This window comes from Siniperca chuatsi, linkage group LG16 (assembly GCF_020085105.1).
Source record: "Siniperca chuatsi isolate FFG_IHB_CAS linkage group LG16, ASM2008510v1, whole genome shotgun sequence".
Taxonomy (NCBI): domain Eukaryota; kingdom Metazoa; phylum Chordata; class Actinopteri; order Centrarchiformes; family Sinipercidae; genus Siniperca; species Siniperca chuatsi.
Genome location: NC_058057.1, coordinates 18,785,284 through 18,803,712, shown reverse-complemented (window position 1 = coordinate 18,803,712; position 18,429 = coordinate 18,785,284). Strand labels below are relative to the sequence as shown.

General features: G+C 39.5%; 1 protein-coding gene across 2 annotated transcripts in view; it reads left to right on the top strand.

The window, feature by feature from the left end:
• lpgat1 (lysophosphatidylglycerol acyltransferase 1) overlaps positions 1–18,429 on the top strand; it is a 51,292-nt gene that overhangs the window by 1,773 nt on the left and 31,090 nt on the right. For both annotated transcript variants that reach the window (XM_044170012.1, XM_044170013.1), the window contains exons 3-4: positions 15,293–15,411; positions 17,574–17,669. In XM_044170012.1, the coding sequence (XP_044025947.1) occupies positions 15,293–15,411; positions 17,574–17,669 (215 nt within the window). The remainder of the gene's footprint in view (positions 1–15,292; positions 15,412–17,573; positions 17,670–18,429) is intronic.

The following is an 18,429-nucleotide window of genomic DNA, read 5'->3' as shown; positions in this document are numbered from 1 at the left end:
TGTTTTGAAGGTATTCCCAAAATGCCCAAAGACTCTTCTAACCATCTGGATGAAAAAATATTCTGTTTTCTGCACAATAAAAAAGTTGTGACACTGTTTCCTAATCCAAAACAAACACGTAGCTGTAAAATGACACGTCTTTAGTTAATTTACACAAAATACATCTAAATTTAAACATTATAATATTGGTTGTATTTGATATATTGATATTACTTTATATTTTATATTTTCATACAAAATCACGCATTAACATTTTATTTTGTTGTACAAAAATATATATATATGTGTGTGTGTGTGTGTGTGTGTGTATATATAAATAAAAGAATATGATTTCATCCAGATGGTTAGAAGGGTCTTGAGGATTGTGGAAATGTATCTTTAGTACAGCAGTAAGTGTTAAGTTAAACAGCCTTCTGGGCTGGATATATATTTTTCAGAGAAACAGATGCTTACTTCTCTGACTCCAATGTAAATACATAAGAGGCACAAACTAGGGCTAATTGCTGATGACTATTGACCCCAGTGTGTGACACCAATGTGTACTTGCTATCCCACTGCCCTCTATCACCAAGTGTTTTCTCCTGAATAGGAAATAAGTCAGTAACAGGGGATTGCACTTGGATACGTCACCTTGGGCTCTCATTTGTGATGGGCATATTTCACTATTTTTCACATTTCATAGTATAATTGAGAAAATTGTCGGCAGATTAGTTGATAATGAAAATAATTCAAGGCACAGGAATTGTTTTTGGTAATAATTGTACAGAAACAAACAAACATACTTAACTGACACATATGGTAGAAGAACAGCAGGATATCACGACTGTAGGTTTCGCTCAACTGGCTGGTTGAATATCTAAGTGATTCAGGCAGTCAGTGGTGTTTGGTTACACAGCGCTGCGAGCAAATTGCTTACAAACTGCTAAGTGGTGAACATGGGGTGCAACATGACATGCTGCTTATTAATGCAAAGTTTTCAGCCTGTAGAACACCTGATCTTTGTTTGGAAGTGAGATACCATACGACCGTACCGCGCGAATAGTGACTAAAATTTTACAAAGACTATAAGATGTAACATACAGTGTAATTTGCTATCTGGCACTTATTATATTGATGTTATACACCTATACATATAGCAATGTGTAATTAGGCTACATTCAAACAGCAGGGTCCAATCCAGTCAAGTGTTTTTTAATTTTAATTTTTTCTGAAACTGAAAAACCTGACATGTTAAATGGAGATTTTGCAGCTACAATGCATCATCAGTCAGTTATTAAGGAACAGTGAGGTATCAGGCCACATAATCATTTTAAACGTCACTTCAATGCAGCAAACCTCATGTGACGTGTGTGTGTGTATATGTATGACTGACTGGGGCCACAGGATAATGTGAGCGCAATGTTAACACTAAGTTAAGAGCCTTAAAATTAACTTAAAAGAAGCCACAGACTCAAATAAAACAAGCGACAATGGGTAATGTGGCATTTTACAATGAGTTACACTGTTTTGTGATAACCCCAGCTATGATGCGGTTTAGCGGCATTATGACACCCCATGTACAGTCACTTTAATGAAAGTGCCTTCCATTTTATTTGTATACTTCTGCACAAGCATGCCAAGTGTTAAATCTTTGGTGGTGGTGTTTGGCACATGTGGGTCAGTTCAGAAGGATGACTTGTTTGGACTGCTGTCAGATATTGGCCGCATTACAAAATAACTGTGTGAACAGTCTGACAAAAAGTGAGATTTGAGCAGTAAATCAGTGCAGAACAGTAAATGCTGGCGATGTAAACATAGCATTAAACTGTTTTTAGTGGAGGGGGCAGCATTTAGGGGCAGAAGTGCTAGAGCATGTGTGAGCATCAGTGTTGTGACCTACGCTCGAGGACACTGGATCGATGTTACCTTTCCCTCACAAGGCAGTCCTGTGTAACCACCAGTTGTCTGCACTGTGTGAATGATCTTTGAATCTGGACAACACATACAATTGACTATAGATGCTCCAGGTTTTGTCCAAGGTCACAGCTTTACTGTCCCACTTACAGCACATATTTTCCCTCATTCTTTCTAAGTAGCAGCTGAAAATTATGTATGTGTTCTGTAGGTATCTGTACCACTGCTTTTAAACACAAGCAATATGGCGTGCATAGAGCTGACTACTGACCAATGTAGTTGCCTGATTCAGTGTAATTCAATGTAATGTATTTTAAGACAGGCTCTACTTTAAAGTCCCATGCTGAATATCAACAAAGATACATGTTTGTGGAGTTTCCAAATTTGCAAAAAGAAATTCTGCTTGTATATTTATGATGTGCATAAAGACAAATGTTTGGTTTTGGTTACGTTGTTCTGGATAAAACATAGATATTGTATTGCTGTTATGTTCAGCCTGCACTTGCACTCAAGAAATGCTTGATGTGTGTCAGGGAAACGGGGAAACTCACTCACAGCTTGACACATTGCAGTCTGGAAGCTGAGCTTTGGTTAACAGAGATGAAGGATGTTGCATCACCTCCACTGGAGAAGCAGAACAATGGTGCTTTGTAGATAATACACGATCATGTTATCAGTACCAAATAGTGACGTACTCTGTATATTCTTCATCAGTGGGACAGTTTGGACAAAAAGACACCTGAATTCTGGAGATGAGGGTCTAGACTGACCCCCCTGGTTTAAAGGTTAAATCTCAAGCTTCTCATAGAGGCTTAGTTTGAATCATTAAGTGGGTGAAGGGTGAAGGTGAGAGTATCTATGGTAGTGTGAGGTGAACGCACTCTGTGTGTACCATTAAATGTTTCTTGAACTCTTAACTTGAAACTCAAGTAAGAGCCGCTCTCTGCATGCCTACTGCAGCACTGCTGGATGTTTTTGCCTAATTAAATACACAGGGGTGTGTACAAGAATCTTTTTTTATGTTGCACCAAAGAGACAAGATTAGACTCTAATTCTTTAGGTGTTGATTTTCTTGGTATTGTATCAGACACAGGCAGTTTCAGTCACTCTGCAAACAGATTAGTTTGTGAGAAGCAATTAACCATATTCATATAGCGTCAGACAGAATATCTGTGACTGCTACCAACATGTTGGCCGTAGAGATTCAGGAAGTCTTCAGTGCTCTTGATATCCACCCCGCTGTTCTTGTAGAAATGTAATAATGACCACTGCTGGAGTTCAGCTCAGCTCTGTGTGTGAGGTCAGAGCGCTACCAAGTGATATGTGTTTTAAATCATTCATCCTTAACTAAAACAACTGAGCATCATCACTTTTGAAAGATGCTCAATTTATTAAAGAACAGGCTTTTCCTGGCCAAGCTAATGTTTCTATCACTAGTTTCACTGCTTCACTTAGCAGTATATCATAAACCCCTTCACAGCATGTTTTATTTCATTATATAAGCTAATGGCGTTGTAACGTCAGATACTTGCATGTGATTATTGAGGCTACATTTCAAGAGCAGAAAGCTATGTTGCTGTAACATCGAGACCCACGACTTGTGGACAGACTCCAAAAAAAGATCTGTAACATCAAACCAGAGATCGTGATATTTTTGTGTTCTGCTGATGCTCGTTCTTTCAGTTACCAGCACATTTATACTTATACGCTGTGCTCAATGCTTTTTTTATTTATATATTTGTATGTCCGTTCATTATGTGCATTATATCAGAAGTACAGCACAGATGCTCTGTGTCATTGGTGCAACAAATTACGGTAATTAAAATTTGTTAACCCACTTTACAGGATTAATCTTGATTATTTGAGAACTACATTTCAGAGAACTGTCAGCTTCATGCGTCAAGACTGACACATCCTGAAATTACTAAAACAAACTTTTTGTTGGACAGTTACACAAGTTACCTCAGAAAGCCACCCAGGTATGAACAGTCTTGTACATGAGGCCTGGGCCCTGTTTCAGAAAGCAGGTTTAACAAACTCTGAGCCTAACCCTGAGCTCTGAGCTCACTAACTCTGAGATGGGAAACTCTGAGTTTTCATTTCCAGAACAGCTGATCAGAATCAGTTCAATTAACTCGGAGTATGTTCACTCTGAGTTAAGCGTGTGCATGGTGAATGAAAAAAGCCATCATCAATAGAGCTCCCGATACTATGATTCACCATGGCAACAGGTAAATTAAAGGCAGAGCTACCATTTTAATGCAGTGGACGTGGAGATATTAATGCATGTATATCCGGACTGTGCACATTTATCTTAAAAAAAAAGAAAGAGCCCGAGTCGCAGCAGGTAAGTGTCAATGAGTTAACCGAATAAAGTTTTATTCAGTGTTGTCCATTAATTCATCATTTACCAGACTTAAATTTAAAGTGGTGGAATCTGTAGCCTACATTACATTTTAAATATATTTGTTCAGCTTTAATCTGACAAAACACATGGCCCAGCAACTGAAGATGAAAAATCTATAAAGACATAGAGACACGTGATTGTAAACTCACAATCTCCTCCAATAATAATGTGTTTGGTGGTTTGCACTTGAAAAGGCACCAAGGTTAAAATACAGTAGATTTTAAGTTGTAGACATCTATTTGGATTTTGGATCAACAGCATTCAGTTGCTTTATTTCAGCTACTTCAACAAATGTAGTTAATTTCAACACAGTCACTGAAATGCTGTTAAAACATGACTAAACGCAGCCCATTTAAAGAACTCGCTACATTCTGCAGCTGCACTGCGACCCTGCTCACTCAAAATATTTTAACATATAATCTCCAATATTATAGGAATTATCTTCCATCAGTGTGACCAAACACATCTCGAGTGATAGAGAATTATTCATTGATCCTACGTGTATTAAGCTTCATACCGATTTTTACAATGTAAACTGAGATTACACATTATGTGCAATAAACATTTTAGTGGAACTGCTCTAACAAACTGACAGCTGTCTCGTGTGCAGAGTCAGTGTTATTAAAAACGGACTTGCAGAGGTTTTACTCTGAGCTGACTTGATGCTGTGTAATATTTGATTGTGAGGGCAAAAAATGACTTACAGCACATACACTTGGTAACTTTAGATAGTCCTGAGTAACAAACTAATATCCAACCAGCATTTTGATTCTGACATACAGTTAACCTCCGCTAATCGATGCGCTTCGATCTGCGCTTTGATACGAATGAATGAGGAAATTAAACTGTTTCTGGCTCTGTAAGAGCGAGGAGACACAGAGAACCTGCCAGCGAGCAGGTTAGGTTCACAGAGTCCAGAGAGTTACCTCTTTTTCTGGAAATGAAAACTCAGAGTTTCCCATCTCAGAGTTAGTGAGTTCAGAGTTCAGGGTTAGGCTCACAGTTTGTTAAACATGCTTTCTGAAACAGGGCCCTGATCAGAGTGTCACACACACACAACAGTGGGCACAAACAGGTGCACTAAAGCCAGCAGGATTAAGTTTTCATTGCACGTTCCATGGGTGGGGGGTCCTGCTGGACCTGTGAAGAGATCAAAGATGGTGACTGTAAGATTGCAGACGTTGCAGACTTGTTTCCCAATTTTGAGTTGTGTTTCCGAGTCTTTGATCATGTTTCGAATGTGATTTTTACATGAAACGCAGAGTAACCTGGTTAATCATGTCCTTGTATACATGAATATAACGTTATCCAGACCTCTGATCCACGGCTGCTGTCCACACAGGGAGAGTTTGCAACGACTGATAGAAAGTTAATCTGCAACTATTTTAATAATTGAGTAATCATTCACATCATTTTTCAAGCAAAACATGCAGCTTTTTCAGGTTTTACATTATAGTAAATCAAATATTTTGGGGTTTTAGACTTTTCGTTGGACAAAACAAGACATTTGATGACGTCACTTAGTGCTCTAGTATATCCTGGTGGATTGTTTCACTGTTTCTGACGTTTTAAACCTCCTTCCCTTAGGAATAGTTTACACACACGATTCGCTCTTCCAATTCATCTCTGAGAAGATAATGTCTCAACGCCTACTTATATTCCCTTTCTTGTCTTTACTGAAGTTTCTTAACTGATGTAAAATGAGTCACAAGTGATGCTCAGCCTGTCTTCCAATTTAACCTGCTTTCACTTCTAGCAGCAAGTAAATTATTATATTGTTTAGAGCTGAAATGATGAATCAATCAACAGAAAATTATTTGGCAACAATTTTGTTAATTGCTTGTCATGTTTTTATGCAAAAATGCCAAAAATGTACTGCTTCTATCTTCTCAAATGTGAATATTTGAGAAGGCCCCAAAGCTCAAGTTGTCAAGACAAGTCTGTGAAGACAGCAGAGAGACCTGTTTGAGGTGATTAGATGCCAGTCTCCTTTTTTCACTTTTTAAAATAAACCAACTAGGGCTGCAATTAACAAATCATTCGATTAATGGATCAATTGTTTGGTCTATAAAATGTCAGAAAATAGTGAAAAATGCCCCATGTAATTTCTCATAGCCCGAGGTGATCTATTCACATAACATTGTGGTATACTGTACTATACTTATCAACCTGTAAATCCTCTTTTGTACTTTACACTTATTTTAGCTTTTATACTTTTATATCCGTTTTTGTACTTAATTTATCTTAGCTGTATCATAGTGTATTATATTTTGATTTGCACATCTCTTAGTTCTTACTAGAAATAATGGTCTCGTTGCGGACTTATTTTATTATTATTTCTATTCTATTAGTACTTCTTTTCCCGTGTGCATTGACGTGATAGTGAGCAGCTGTAACGAAAGAGTTTCCCCTCTGGGATCAATAAAGTATTTCTGATTCCGATTGTTTTATTCAACCAAATATCCAAAACCCAAAGATATTCAGTTTACTACAATATATGACACAAAAAAGCATCAAATCCTCACATTTGAGTAGCTGGAACCAGGGAACTGGTTTGGCATCTTTGCTTGAAATTGAATAATACCATTAATCGAAAATAGTTGACATTTTATTTTCTGTCCATCGACTAATTGTTGCAGCTCTAAAACCAACCAGCATCAGGTTTCTCAAAACCAGGAGAAAAGCTTGTCACCTTTCTGTCTATATACATAACTTGGATTTCAGTATTGCTGTAAATGTTCTGGTACAAGAATGATCAGCTTTCAGATGTGTTAAGCAGTAGGTATGGCTGGAGTGAATTCAGTGTGCATCATCTCACTTTGAAGCTATAATGGAAACTGCTCTTCATTTGTTAAAGCCTCTGTAGAGCCATCATGCACCCACACAAGTGTTATCAGTTACTTGGCTGATTACTTATTCTCTGCACTGTGTGGGTGTGTACACATCATACTTGATTGACATCTCCCTAGCTGCCCTGAATTATCTTTGGGCACCTGTTTGAATGAGACAGTTTACAGCTTTGATTCTTTTCAGTATATCGACCTTTGCTGAACTCCATCGCACCTCAGATCAAGTTGTGTCTGGGTGGTCTCCTGTTTGATGCTACCATTTCTGGTATTTTGAAAGATTTTTCTGTATTCTGGCAGGGTCTTTGTGATAAATGCAAAGACAGAAAGTCTGTAAGCAATGCAAGAAGAAGATGCAAACATGTAACTTGTGATATAAAATATGGTAAAAAAAAATGTGCTCTGAAAGCATGAGCGCTGTGCACTTTTGAAAGCTTTTATTTATGGAAAGAATACTTTTGGTGCCTTGCCAACAGACTTTGGTTAAAGTCTAATATGTATAGTGCATGAAAACTTGCTGTAGGTCAAGATACACATGCAGTCATGTCTTGTAGCACAAGTGAAGGAGGCAAACCAGCATGGATTAATGGCACTGTAGCTTGGGGTCAGCTGAGAGGGAGATAGCATAAATGGGAATTAGCATCACTTTTGTTCTGAAGCCCTGAAACATGTTTGCATAAGTGGAGGCTGATGTTTCATTCCCTGGTGTAAAGACTGTGGGGGATTGATATGGATGGAACAACACATTATGTGGTAAATCCATATTTTAATGTTAATGTGTTGTGATGTAATTGATACAACAAACTTTTAGAAGCAACGGATGGGGTCAAATGTGCTTTTAGATTTTAATGAGGGCAAGAAATTAAATGTAATTCATGAGACCCATTTACTCCATTGAACCAGCATGGAGACTACTGGGCTGGGCTTAATAACTGGATTTAGCCTAGTAGCATACCCTTCAGCCTGTTAAGTCCTCACACAGACTGAATGTAACCTGTTCCTGTGCTGTCAGACCATGGCTGTGATAATTGTTTTACATATCTAGTAAACGTTTTGAAAAGGCGGAACGTCTTGTCCTGTTGAGCCAATTCAATCCTATTTCATCACTGAACCTTTAAGATATGTTTAGACATTTCTCATATTTAGATGACAACTATGCTGTTGGACATCCTTTCCAAGAGAGTTGTTAACACTAGCGCCCCTAACCTACATTCAGTCATGATAATAGCCTGACTGATGCTGGAGTTTTTAGGCTGATAATGATATTAGAGAGTCTGATGATGATACATCTGCCATTTTTTAGCCACAGTAGCGCCGTGGCTCTAAAGATGGCGATGTTAGTCGGCCCACCGCTTTAGTCCAGACTGAAATATCCAAGACAGTCTGCCTGCACGTCTCCTGTGTGGGGATGCTTCCGGTTCTGCTCTCAGGTCAGCTCCACTATCGGGACAGGAAATGCACGTAAAATATACAAAATAGAATCGTGTAGACGTGTAGCAATTTTGTCATTGATTTACTTTTATTAAATTAGTCAACATTATAATGTGAAAACTATTAATTCCTTAAATGTAGCATATGTATTGATTTTACCTATTATGTCTACGTAGCACGTAACGTGGGTCTATGCCACTGTAGCAACATACATCGATTCAATAATTCTACTAGTAACAGTATGTTATTTACACATTTTTTTTCTGTCAAAATAGGACATAGAAAAACATAGCTTGTTGATTCAACAATTGGAGCTTAAACCTCTCTTCCGGTCTTTCTCAAAGCACACACGCACTTCTCATTCATAATTTCCCTTTGAAGAATAATATACTACACTGCACTGGAAGCGACTCCACAGAGGAGCCCTGCTGGCAGACCCCTCTCAAAATATCTCAACTATTGGATCGATTGCCATGAAATTTTCTGCAGGTATTCATGGTTCCCAGAGGACGAATCTTACTGACTTGGGTGATTCTTTTAGCGCCACCAATAGAGTGACATTTAGGGTTTTTAGTGAAATATCTCAACAGCTGTTGGATGGATTGGCATGCAGTTGGGTGTTGACATTCATGGTCTTTATGAACTTCCCTTATGGCAATCACCTGACATTTCATCTAGGGGCATCATCAGGACAGAATTTGAATTTGGTTTTCATTACAATGAGCATTACAGCTTCACAGAGCTGCTAGCATGGCTTAAGACTCCAAGTCTTATTCATAAGCACGTAACATAAACAAACAAGGAATCCCTTAAATGTGTTTTTGAAAAGAATTGTGACCAAGGATATTTACTGAGCAGGACATTTTATAGTTGATTATGTAAACTATGTAATTGCGACATTCTTTGGCAATTTCTTGTTCCTTATCAGCCAACACCAATAACAAAATATCTGCAGTAAGCTAATACCGGCCTAGCTCTAATCATGATTACTACTGGCTGTGTTTTTTAGACCCTATGCTCCCTCGTAACTTAAGATCAGGGTTATTGTGAAAGCAGAAAGAGCTCCAAGTGGGTACACATTGCAGAATATATTGAAAATAAATCTTTGACCATTATGTTGCTGACATTAATTTATCATTCTGAATCGTTGCTCTTCACCCAGTTGATCCAGTAACTAGAAAGCTTTAACTATCAGTAAAAAATCCACCTTTCTACTCTGGTTTGCAACGTAGGTCTTATTTTTTGGGACTCTTTCCTCTTTGGCCACACTCAAGTGTGTGGACAGCCACGTTTATGAAGGAGGTGGTGTGGTGCCTTGCTGCATCTCTCTCCTCCTCTAGAGAGGGAGAAAGAAGTGTAGTGATGGTCGGCAAGGTCAGCTGTACACCGTTTAGCTGACCACTGATACAGGATTAGACAGTGTGCCTTCAGCATGGCTGCCATCCTGCTGTGCTAACTGTCATCTCTCAAAGACAATTTCCCTAATGTATTCTATCTGACAGATGACCCATCTCTGTGATATCATTTACGCTCGTCTCCGGCAACAATGGGGATGCTCCTTTATGAAATGACATTGCCTTCAGGGTACGTACACCCCACACAACCCTGTCAGGTGTCACAGATGTGTCATTTTTCTTGAAGTATGCTCTCGATTCCTGTGCTCATGAGGATTGATCTTATTCTCCGGAGGACAGGAGGTGAAACAGAGACCTAAATTGAACATGCCAACAACTCGTCCCCCTCCATCCCATTTCTTAAACCTCAAGGAGATCTCCTTGTGAGGATGTATGATGTTGGAAGTTTCAAAAGCACCCTGTGTCGCCATGCTGCAGCTTAGACAATGTTACAAAGTGCATTAAAGAAGGTCGAATGAACGATGATTAACATGTTGTTGCTTATATCCTATAGTCAATGCATGCACCAAACAACAGTTTATAAGCTCAAATGTCTATTTAAGTGGCTTTCTTATCTGTAACTGTATTAAAATACAATAGACAGTAATAAGCAACAGGCAGCTTCCTGCGTGTGTTCTCCAATATCTGCTAATGAACTGCTGAATGACTAAGTTGTGCATTAGCATTACATGATTAAATCTCATTTTGAACATGCTGAATAGCTAGTAGCAGGCACAGTGAGGTGAATATCAAGGTGGCATGAGACCAGCTTGCAACCTTTATCATCAAAAACTATCCTGTCAGGAATATGACTTGGCCTTTTTATTGTGTGTCATGGAGAAATCGTTAATCTGACAGGTTGCTTGAAATGCTTTCCTCCTGGGGTTATGACAGCGGATCTTACACCTCATTCAGTGGAGGCTACACTTACATATAATTGCACAGTTTTTAACATAAAAGGCCTGCTGTATCTGGATATCTGGTATATAGTAGACATCAACAGATTTATTTACAAGTATGGAAAAGTAGAGTCAGACAGCTCCATCATATTCAGGAGGGGATGTGTGAGGAACAACTCACCACACAAATATTATTGCAAAAATACCATGCAATATCATATTATTTTAAACCATATCGCCCACAGTAAAGTCTTCACAATAATGCTATGCAAGCAATCTATCAAATGTATTGTTCTTTGACTCTTTAGCATCCCAGTTGTGCTGTGTGCTGCACTGACAGATCCTTTGTCATTTTCTTGTGTACCACGACTGCTTCAATCCATTTTCAAGATGAACCTATCACGTTCAGCCTCGCTCATGACTGTGACCATATGGTACGCTGGACTACTACTCAACTGGACACTCGCTGTCCTTTTCACTACTGACACCAGCTGTGCCAAGGCTGCTGCTCCTAAAGAGAAAAAACAACAGTTTTGATTTCACACAGCTGTCTTTGTGTACTCTTAGTTTTGTGGAATAACTTCCTTCATCTTCCAGAATGGCTTTTGACTAACACCAGAAAGTGTGCATGACCTTGGTACTTTTGTTTATAAAGACCAGAGCTTCCCCTCTTACCTGAACTGAAACAACCGCATTGCATTCTGGTCTTTTGAGGCTGCTGTACGTTTCATTTTTCTATGTATGACTGCTCTTTGTATGACCTCCTCTTTGATTTGAGGGACTGACACCAAAACCATTTATCATCTTCAATCACAGTGTCATGTTGTGTACAGCTGGAAAGTCATCCATTAAAACAAGAAAACTACAACACCCAATAACAAAATAGGCACAGAAATGCAAGTTATACTGCCAAGAGCTTTTTTTTTAAATCACTGTTAGTATTTTAAGGTGAATTTTTGCCTGAAAACTTGTATGATTGTACTGCCCAAATTTTACAATAAATCTTGTCTTGTTGTGAGGTCCTTAACTTCTTGTCATGAACCAAATATGTCCTATATCTGTAGCTGTCTGGTATTGCTTGGTGTCATGTTCTTGCTTAATTAAATGTTTTTGATGATTCTGATTAATCTTTATCTGTCAGCAGTCCTAACGTTAACTCCTCCACAGTGTGGAATCGCTTGTTCACTCTGCACCCTAAGGCCTGACTGATGCAACATTTGCATTACACAGAGTTGGAGCTGGTCAAACCTGCCCAGAACTACAGGGGATTCCCAGTAAACTATTGCAGTTAAATCTTTGGTCTCCTCCTTAGTTCGCTGTTAACATGCAGAGCTGTTGAAGTGTGTTTAAATTGCAAAGGAAGCTCTCCAGGAGGGCTATTGTTGTACCCCCTCACCTCATAGCCGTGTTTCCTCCTTTTGTTGCAGCTCCTGTGTGTATCCCGTCAACAATCAGATGCAGGCGAATGGCTAGTAAAGTCGCCTGTTTGCTCTGAGGCCTGACAATGTAAATCAGGGACGAGAGAGCAGAGAACCATTGGAGATCCACTCCTGTAGGTGCTGATAGAGACACTGTCATTGTCGGGTTGAAAGCATTTGTCAAGTAGAAGCACTGTATCACTGAAAATTATAAACGGTAGAAAGTGTTCACTGATGTACCACATAGTAGATTCCTATTGAAGATCATGCTGTTAGTAATTATCAATAAACATTAATGATGTGTGTCTCTCCCTTTCGCATGATTTGATATGTGTCTAGATACATGATCCAAGATCTGATACAAAAACAGTAGTGATATATTGATATGATACACTGTGATTCAAAGACTCTTTGATATTATTCAGCCACAATTTAACATTGATTCACTTCAGAGTTACTAAATAAAAATTATTTCCACTTCTTTATTTCAAGTACTAATTCAGAGATTTACCACACCAATAATAGAAGACATGGGCTGTGATAACTTTTTAGCTTATCCTTAAACTGGTTGAATCTTTCACTGAAATGCTGATGACTGTGTGTTTTGTACCTCGGTGCCCGGGACAGTGGCTTTCATCAAAGTTTGATGTTTTCAACATTGCTTTATGGGCGCATCTCCTTAAATAATACTTTAGATACTGCCTCCAACTTCGGGGCCAATATGCTTTGGAATTAGTGTTAGCCGCTAATGCTACTCTTCTTGCTAACGCTAGTTACTTCTGAGTGACTGCTCCTGTCTGTAACTTTACTGTCGTGTTTCCTTCTTGAATTACAAGCGAGGCTTGAGGTGTCACCAGCAATTTTATAATAGTCTGACAATTTTTTCAGTGTGGAAATTTCTTCAGGAAGCAGATTGATCAAAACAGGACAGTGATTGGAGAACGTAGCTATCCAGTTGGAGAGAGGTGGGCCGCTCAAACCGACACATACATAGGTACAGGTGCAAGCACACACAGAAAGAATTCCTTGAAAAGGTCGGCTTTATCAGTAGTTGTATATCAGTGTAGCCGTACTGACTGTTGAATCAGTTCTCTGATGTAATTTAATTTTATTGTTTTCGTGGTGCAAATAAATAGTTCAAGGTAATTTTTGAAAAAATGTTTGCTTTGATTTTATGTGTGCTCACTTAATTTAGTACACATAAATTAGAGAACATACATTTACATGTTACAATGCCAATATGCCTTTGTCTTAAGCAAGATCCTAGACAGGTTACAAGACCACAGAATGTTTTAATATCCCATTTCTTGTGGTTTGCTTGTTGTGGCTGCATCACCAGTTACAGCTGTAATTTCAATCATTACAAGTCCATGCTTCCTGCTGCATGCCATGGACACAAGATCATAAGCTTTGATCGACGTGAATGAACAACAGCTGACTGATCATTGATTTGGTGGTTCTATAATACAAACTATTTGGCTGTGACATTTGAGTGACGCTGGCTTTAAAGTCACAAAAACAGAAAATGAGTCATATCTCGACAACATTTTGTCGGATCATGATCAAAATCGTTCTGTGGGTAGATAAGACCTCGATGTACCTGTGTGCAGTGTACCCTGCTTGATGTGCCTGTACTTGGCCCAAAGAACTGCAGCTTCCAGCTATATTTTGCTTTGTATTATTTTTATCACTTTGACAGCGAACAAAGCTCTGGTTCTGTTCTCAGTCTTACATGGATGCCTTACGTGTTTCAATAAAGAGGGAAGCATTATTTATGGATCCTAGACATGCAAATAAGCCTGATCTCCTGTTGTAGCAGGATGTAGACCTAACCTACTGCTTTAATCCAAATGAAAAGTGTTATTTCAGGCAGGGAGCTCCCATACTAAAAAGTCCGCTGATCATGTTGTGTGTTGACACAAAGCCTGATGATGGTTACGTTTTAAACTGAGGATTTCAGACTGTAATCTTGGTCAAGTACCTGCTGTACTGGTCTTTTCTAAAAATAAATTAATGCTACCTAAAAAAAGAAATAGGTGCACAAGTGCAACGTCTGATACTAAGTAGAAATGATAGTGCTAATATTTTGTGTCCTTTTAAGATAGTTGAGTACATTTAGTCTGTGTTGGAAAAATGCAATTACGTGACTAAAGAAACTGAGAAAATAATTTGCCAGTTGTAATGCTTTTCAAGCTATGAATGCATTTAATTTCTTTAACAATGTTATAGAAATGCTGACATTGACACATACACTTTATGTATATAAAGATGGACGACGCGTCTCCACTTCCTCCCAATGTACAAAAATGAAGCCAAAATATCCCGGGTACATGAGCTGCCATCTTGCGCTGGTGACGTCATTTGGAGCCAAAGCGTGTGCTGTAGTGATCGGGGTTGGAGCTGCGGTATCGAGGTCCTGCCCGTAATAAACTTTTGCTCTCTGATCCAGGCAGGGAGGATATGCAGATCAGGCAGGTGGCAGGCCGTTTGTGTCAGGGAGTGTCAGGACACTTGCGGATTTAGGAACAACAGACAACAAGGGACAAGGGTCGGTCAGTTTTAAAGGATGTAAAATTCACTCTTGATATAGACAAATTGGATTTCAGCGTGTATACCAGAGATGACTTACCTCACTCCATCTTAATTGTGTTGACACAATGAACCACACCTATCTTGCATTCCATGGTGTTTAAAGCATACTTGTTGCCTTAACTAAGGAGTTTGTTTTTGTTCCCTCTGTATGTTTATTACTTTGCATAATACCTTTTAAAATCTTAAGTTTTCAGTGAACTTTGGTAGAAAGAGTTTTTTATGTGGATCAGAACATTGTTACTTGTTTCTTATGAACTGCTGTACTTGAATGAAAATTCATTCAATTCAATGAGTTTTAGTGACAAACACTGGATGTAAACAGAAACTTTCTTTACATGAAAACTGCATGGGGCACAGTATTTACACAGCCTGTTTAACCATAATGTTTCTTAATATTTATTTTATCTCACAGTAACAGAGTGGGGTGACGATGTACGGCCCATCTCTGAAGAAGAAGCCATGGTCATCGTCAACCACCAATCCACAGGAGATGTGTGCACCCTCATGATGTGCTTGCAAGACAAGGGCACGGTAAGAAGAGAGAGAAATGTGTTACCTCTTTGTGTCCCTTCTATGAAATCCAAGAATATAACAATGTTAAAGTTAAACGGGGTCACATCAGTGTAAATAAAAGCCATGCAGTAGTGTGAACCTGCAGGGCACTTGGCACCGTCTGTATTTTACTGAACAGGATGCTGTCTGAACATGTTTTGTATGTGTTGTATGTGTCCCTGCAAATAAGGAGTCCCTGTAAAATTCCTATAAAAATCATCTGAGCCTAAAAGTATGTTGGTTCCAGAGTTAGTTTGTAATGAAATTTTATTTATAATTAACTTTTTGTGCTCAGTGGTTTTGTCCATTTGACATATTGACTTTTTGACTGCCACTATGGCATGTGGGAGTTCTTTTTGTAAAACGGGAGAGAACCATAAGCCGTGTTTCCACCCAAAGTACCTGGAACGTTTATCCCCAGGAAGTACTTTTCAAGGAACTAAAAGATTCCTTCAGCCCATTGTTGTCTGCGTTACCATCGCGGTCTAAAGACCCGTGAAGATTAGGCAAATTACACCCATCACAACAGCGTTTGTGTGCTTCAGCAGGAGACATGGGACGAGAGCTGCTGGTGGTCGTAGGAATAAACACACTAGTCTCTGCAGCCTACAGTTCAGTGTGCCCGCCTGTTTCATCTGAAAAACACGTTGGAAAAAAAAATAAACGCGTCTCACTGCGACGACATTAACAAGATATCAATTTGTACGATTGATTTAGCCAACCCTTGTCTTAACAAACACCATTAGCGGTTGGCTAGGGTAGCAATATCATGACAGTTAGCGTTTATAGCATTTAACAAGCAGCATGTGGGCCGTATGTGATTTACCTTCAACCGACTGGTCATCCGTTTCCATGTCTTCCACCACGGCTTCCAACAGCTGCTGCGCCAGAGAAGGCTGGCCTGTGACCCAGCAACGCACGATCCAGATGGTCAAACCACTTGCTGCTTCTGTCAACACAGTAGAGACAGTGGTTTGCAGCATTCAAATTACAAAATGCGAGTTTTGAGAGTTCAGCAGAGTTTCTCAGGCAGCCGACAACAGATGTGCAAAGATTCAAGCGATGGCTGCTTTGCATTCTTTCACACTGATCATTTTCAACAGACAAAGAACTGAAACGTGTCCAAACATCAGTGCACACACCCTTTCCACTGTTTCAATAGGATACTATTTTACTCAACACATTTTCATAGAAAACGACAGTTTACGTAGTTGTCTGGCAATATAAATATAAATGCAAATCAACAATGACATCTGTATTGCGTAATTGGATATATTGACACTTTTTTTGGGGGGGGGTGAAAAACACTTGCTTTGTGTGGTCATTGAAAATTTTCTGCATTATTTTGGACATGATGTCCGACTGGGAAGTAACGGACCCAAAACTGCAGTAGAGCACATTCTTCCTCAGGCAGGAATGCCAGCACACTCCAGACCGTTGTCACTTTGTAGCTGTGTTGACTGATCAGTTTCTTTCAGTGGTAATCAGACATTCTTTGGAGCTCAGCTGCTTGTTTAAGTGCCAAGGTTGGCATGTGGCCACTACACTTTGTTATTAACCAGATTTACATTAATCACAAGCAGAAATAAGTTATATTTCCTGAAAAATATCGTCAGCAGCAGAAATGAGTTTGAAGTACAACATCAGGAGAGAAAAGTCACATTATCTGTCAAGCCTGAAAGTCAGGTCTGTCACTTCTCACTCAAAGAATCGATTATTTGACTCCATCTTCACAACGTGCAGCTTGCTGTCCTGCTGCCCTGTACAGATCATCCTGGACATTGGCTGTGAATTTCTGGGACGGTGGGGGCAGCTGTGTTGTGTGTTTATTTTCTAGTTTTTTGGCTGAGGCTGGCACTGCATTGGAGCTGCTGAGCTGCACTGCACAAGCATGATGACATGATCCGCCTCAACAACTGCATCCCTGGCCCAGTTTATCCTCTTAGCACTGAAAGGACAGTAAGCCAAAGCTGCATTGGTGCAGATCACAAGTGTGGAAGTGCTCAGAGGGGCTGTATCAGTTTGGGGCACTGGCACCAAAGCCAAAATCGCGTGCTTTTGCTTATAGACAAATGTGGGGTTGAGCAAAATTATGCAGGGTGTGTTACAGATTTTCATTATATTTCTTCTCCCTTTTTCAGGTGGTACGAAAAATGATGTGGTTGATGGACCATGTGTTCAAATACACCAACTTTGGCCTAGTGTCCCTGATCCATGGGGACTTCTTCATCAGGCAGGTAAGAGACCCACAATTGGCACCAAAGGTCTTAGTAGGTTTACTTTTAAATTTGTGAGACATGTTGCAGTGTTTAATATGTTATATAGCCTCAAGACTACATCAATAGTTGTCGCCTGGAGATGATTATTTTCTCTCTCATGTCAGCAGCTTGTTTTTCTCTGAAGGTCTCAAGACACATTAGTGCGCATGCGCCAATGTGCATGCTGCCTGTTGCCGTAGCTTTAATAAGCTACACTTAACTTGACAGTTCATGCACTATTACCTTATACTGTATTATTATCATCAACCGGTAAACCCACTTTGTACTTCACTTATTTGATACTTATACCCACTTGGTACTTAATTTATTTTCTGACCTGTGTTATAGTGTATTATATTTTTTGCTTAGTACTTCTATTCCTGTGTGCGCTGACGTGACAGTGAGCTGCTGTAACAAAAGAGTTTCCCTTCGGGGATCAATAAAGTATTTCTGATTCTGATTAAAACATAGACCTTTAGGCCATAACCCAAGTCTTTCAACCTCCTGGCTACTGCTGGCCTGTTTTTTCTGCGCTCTGCAAAAGTGGAGTCGCTACCCATCTGCTTGTCCCAGCTGGACAGCAGATATGTTAGTGCGCTTCCTACTGTCGTGGCGCCCGCTGAGAATGATAACGGCAGTGGACAGTAGTGTGGGAGGGCTGCTCAGCCCTTCTGGGTGAGACTGACCCTTTGTTGTGGGGGCAGCTGGAACAGAGTAGCCTGCTCTGACAGACCTACAC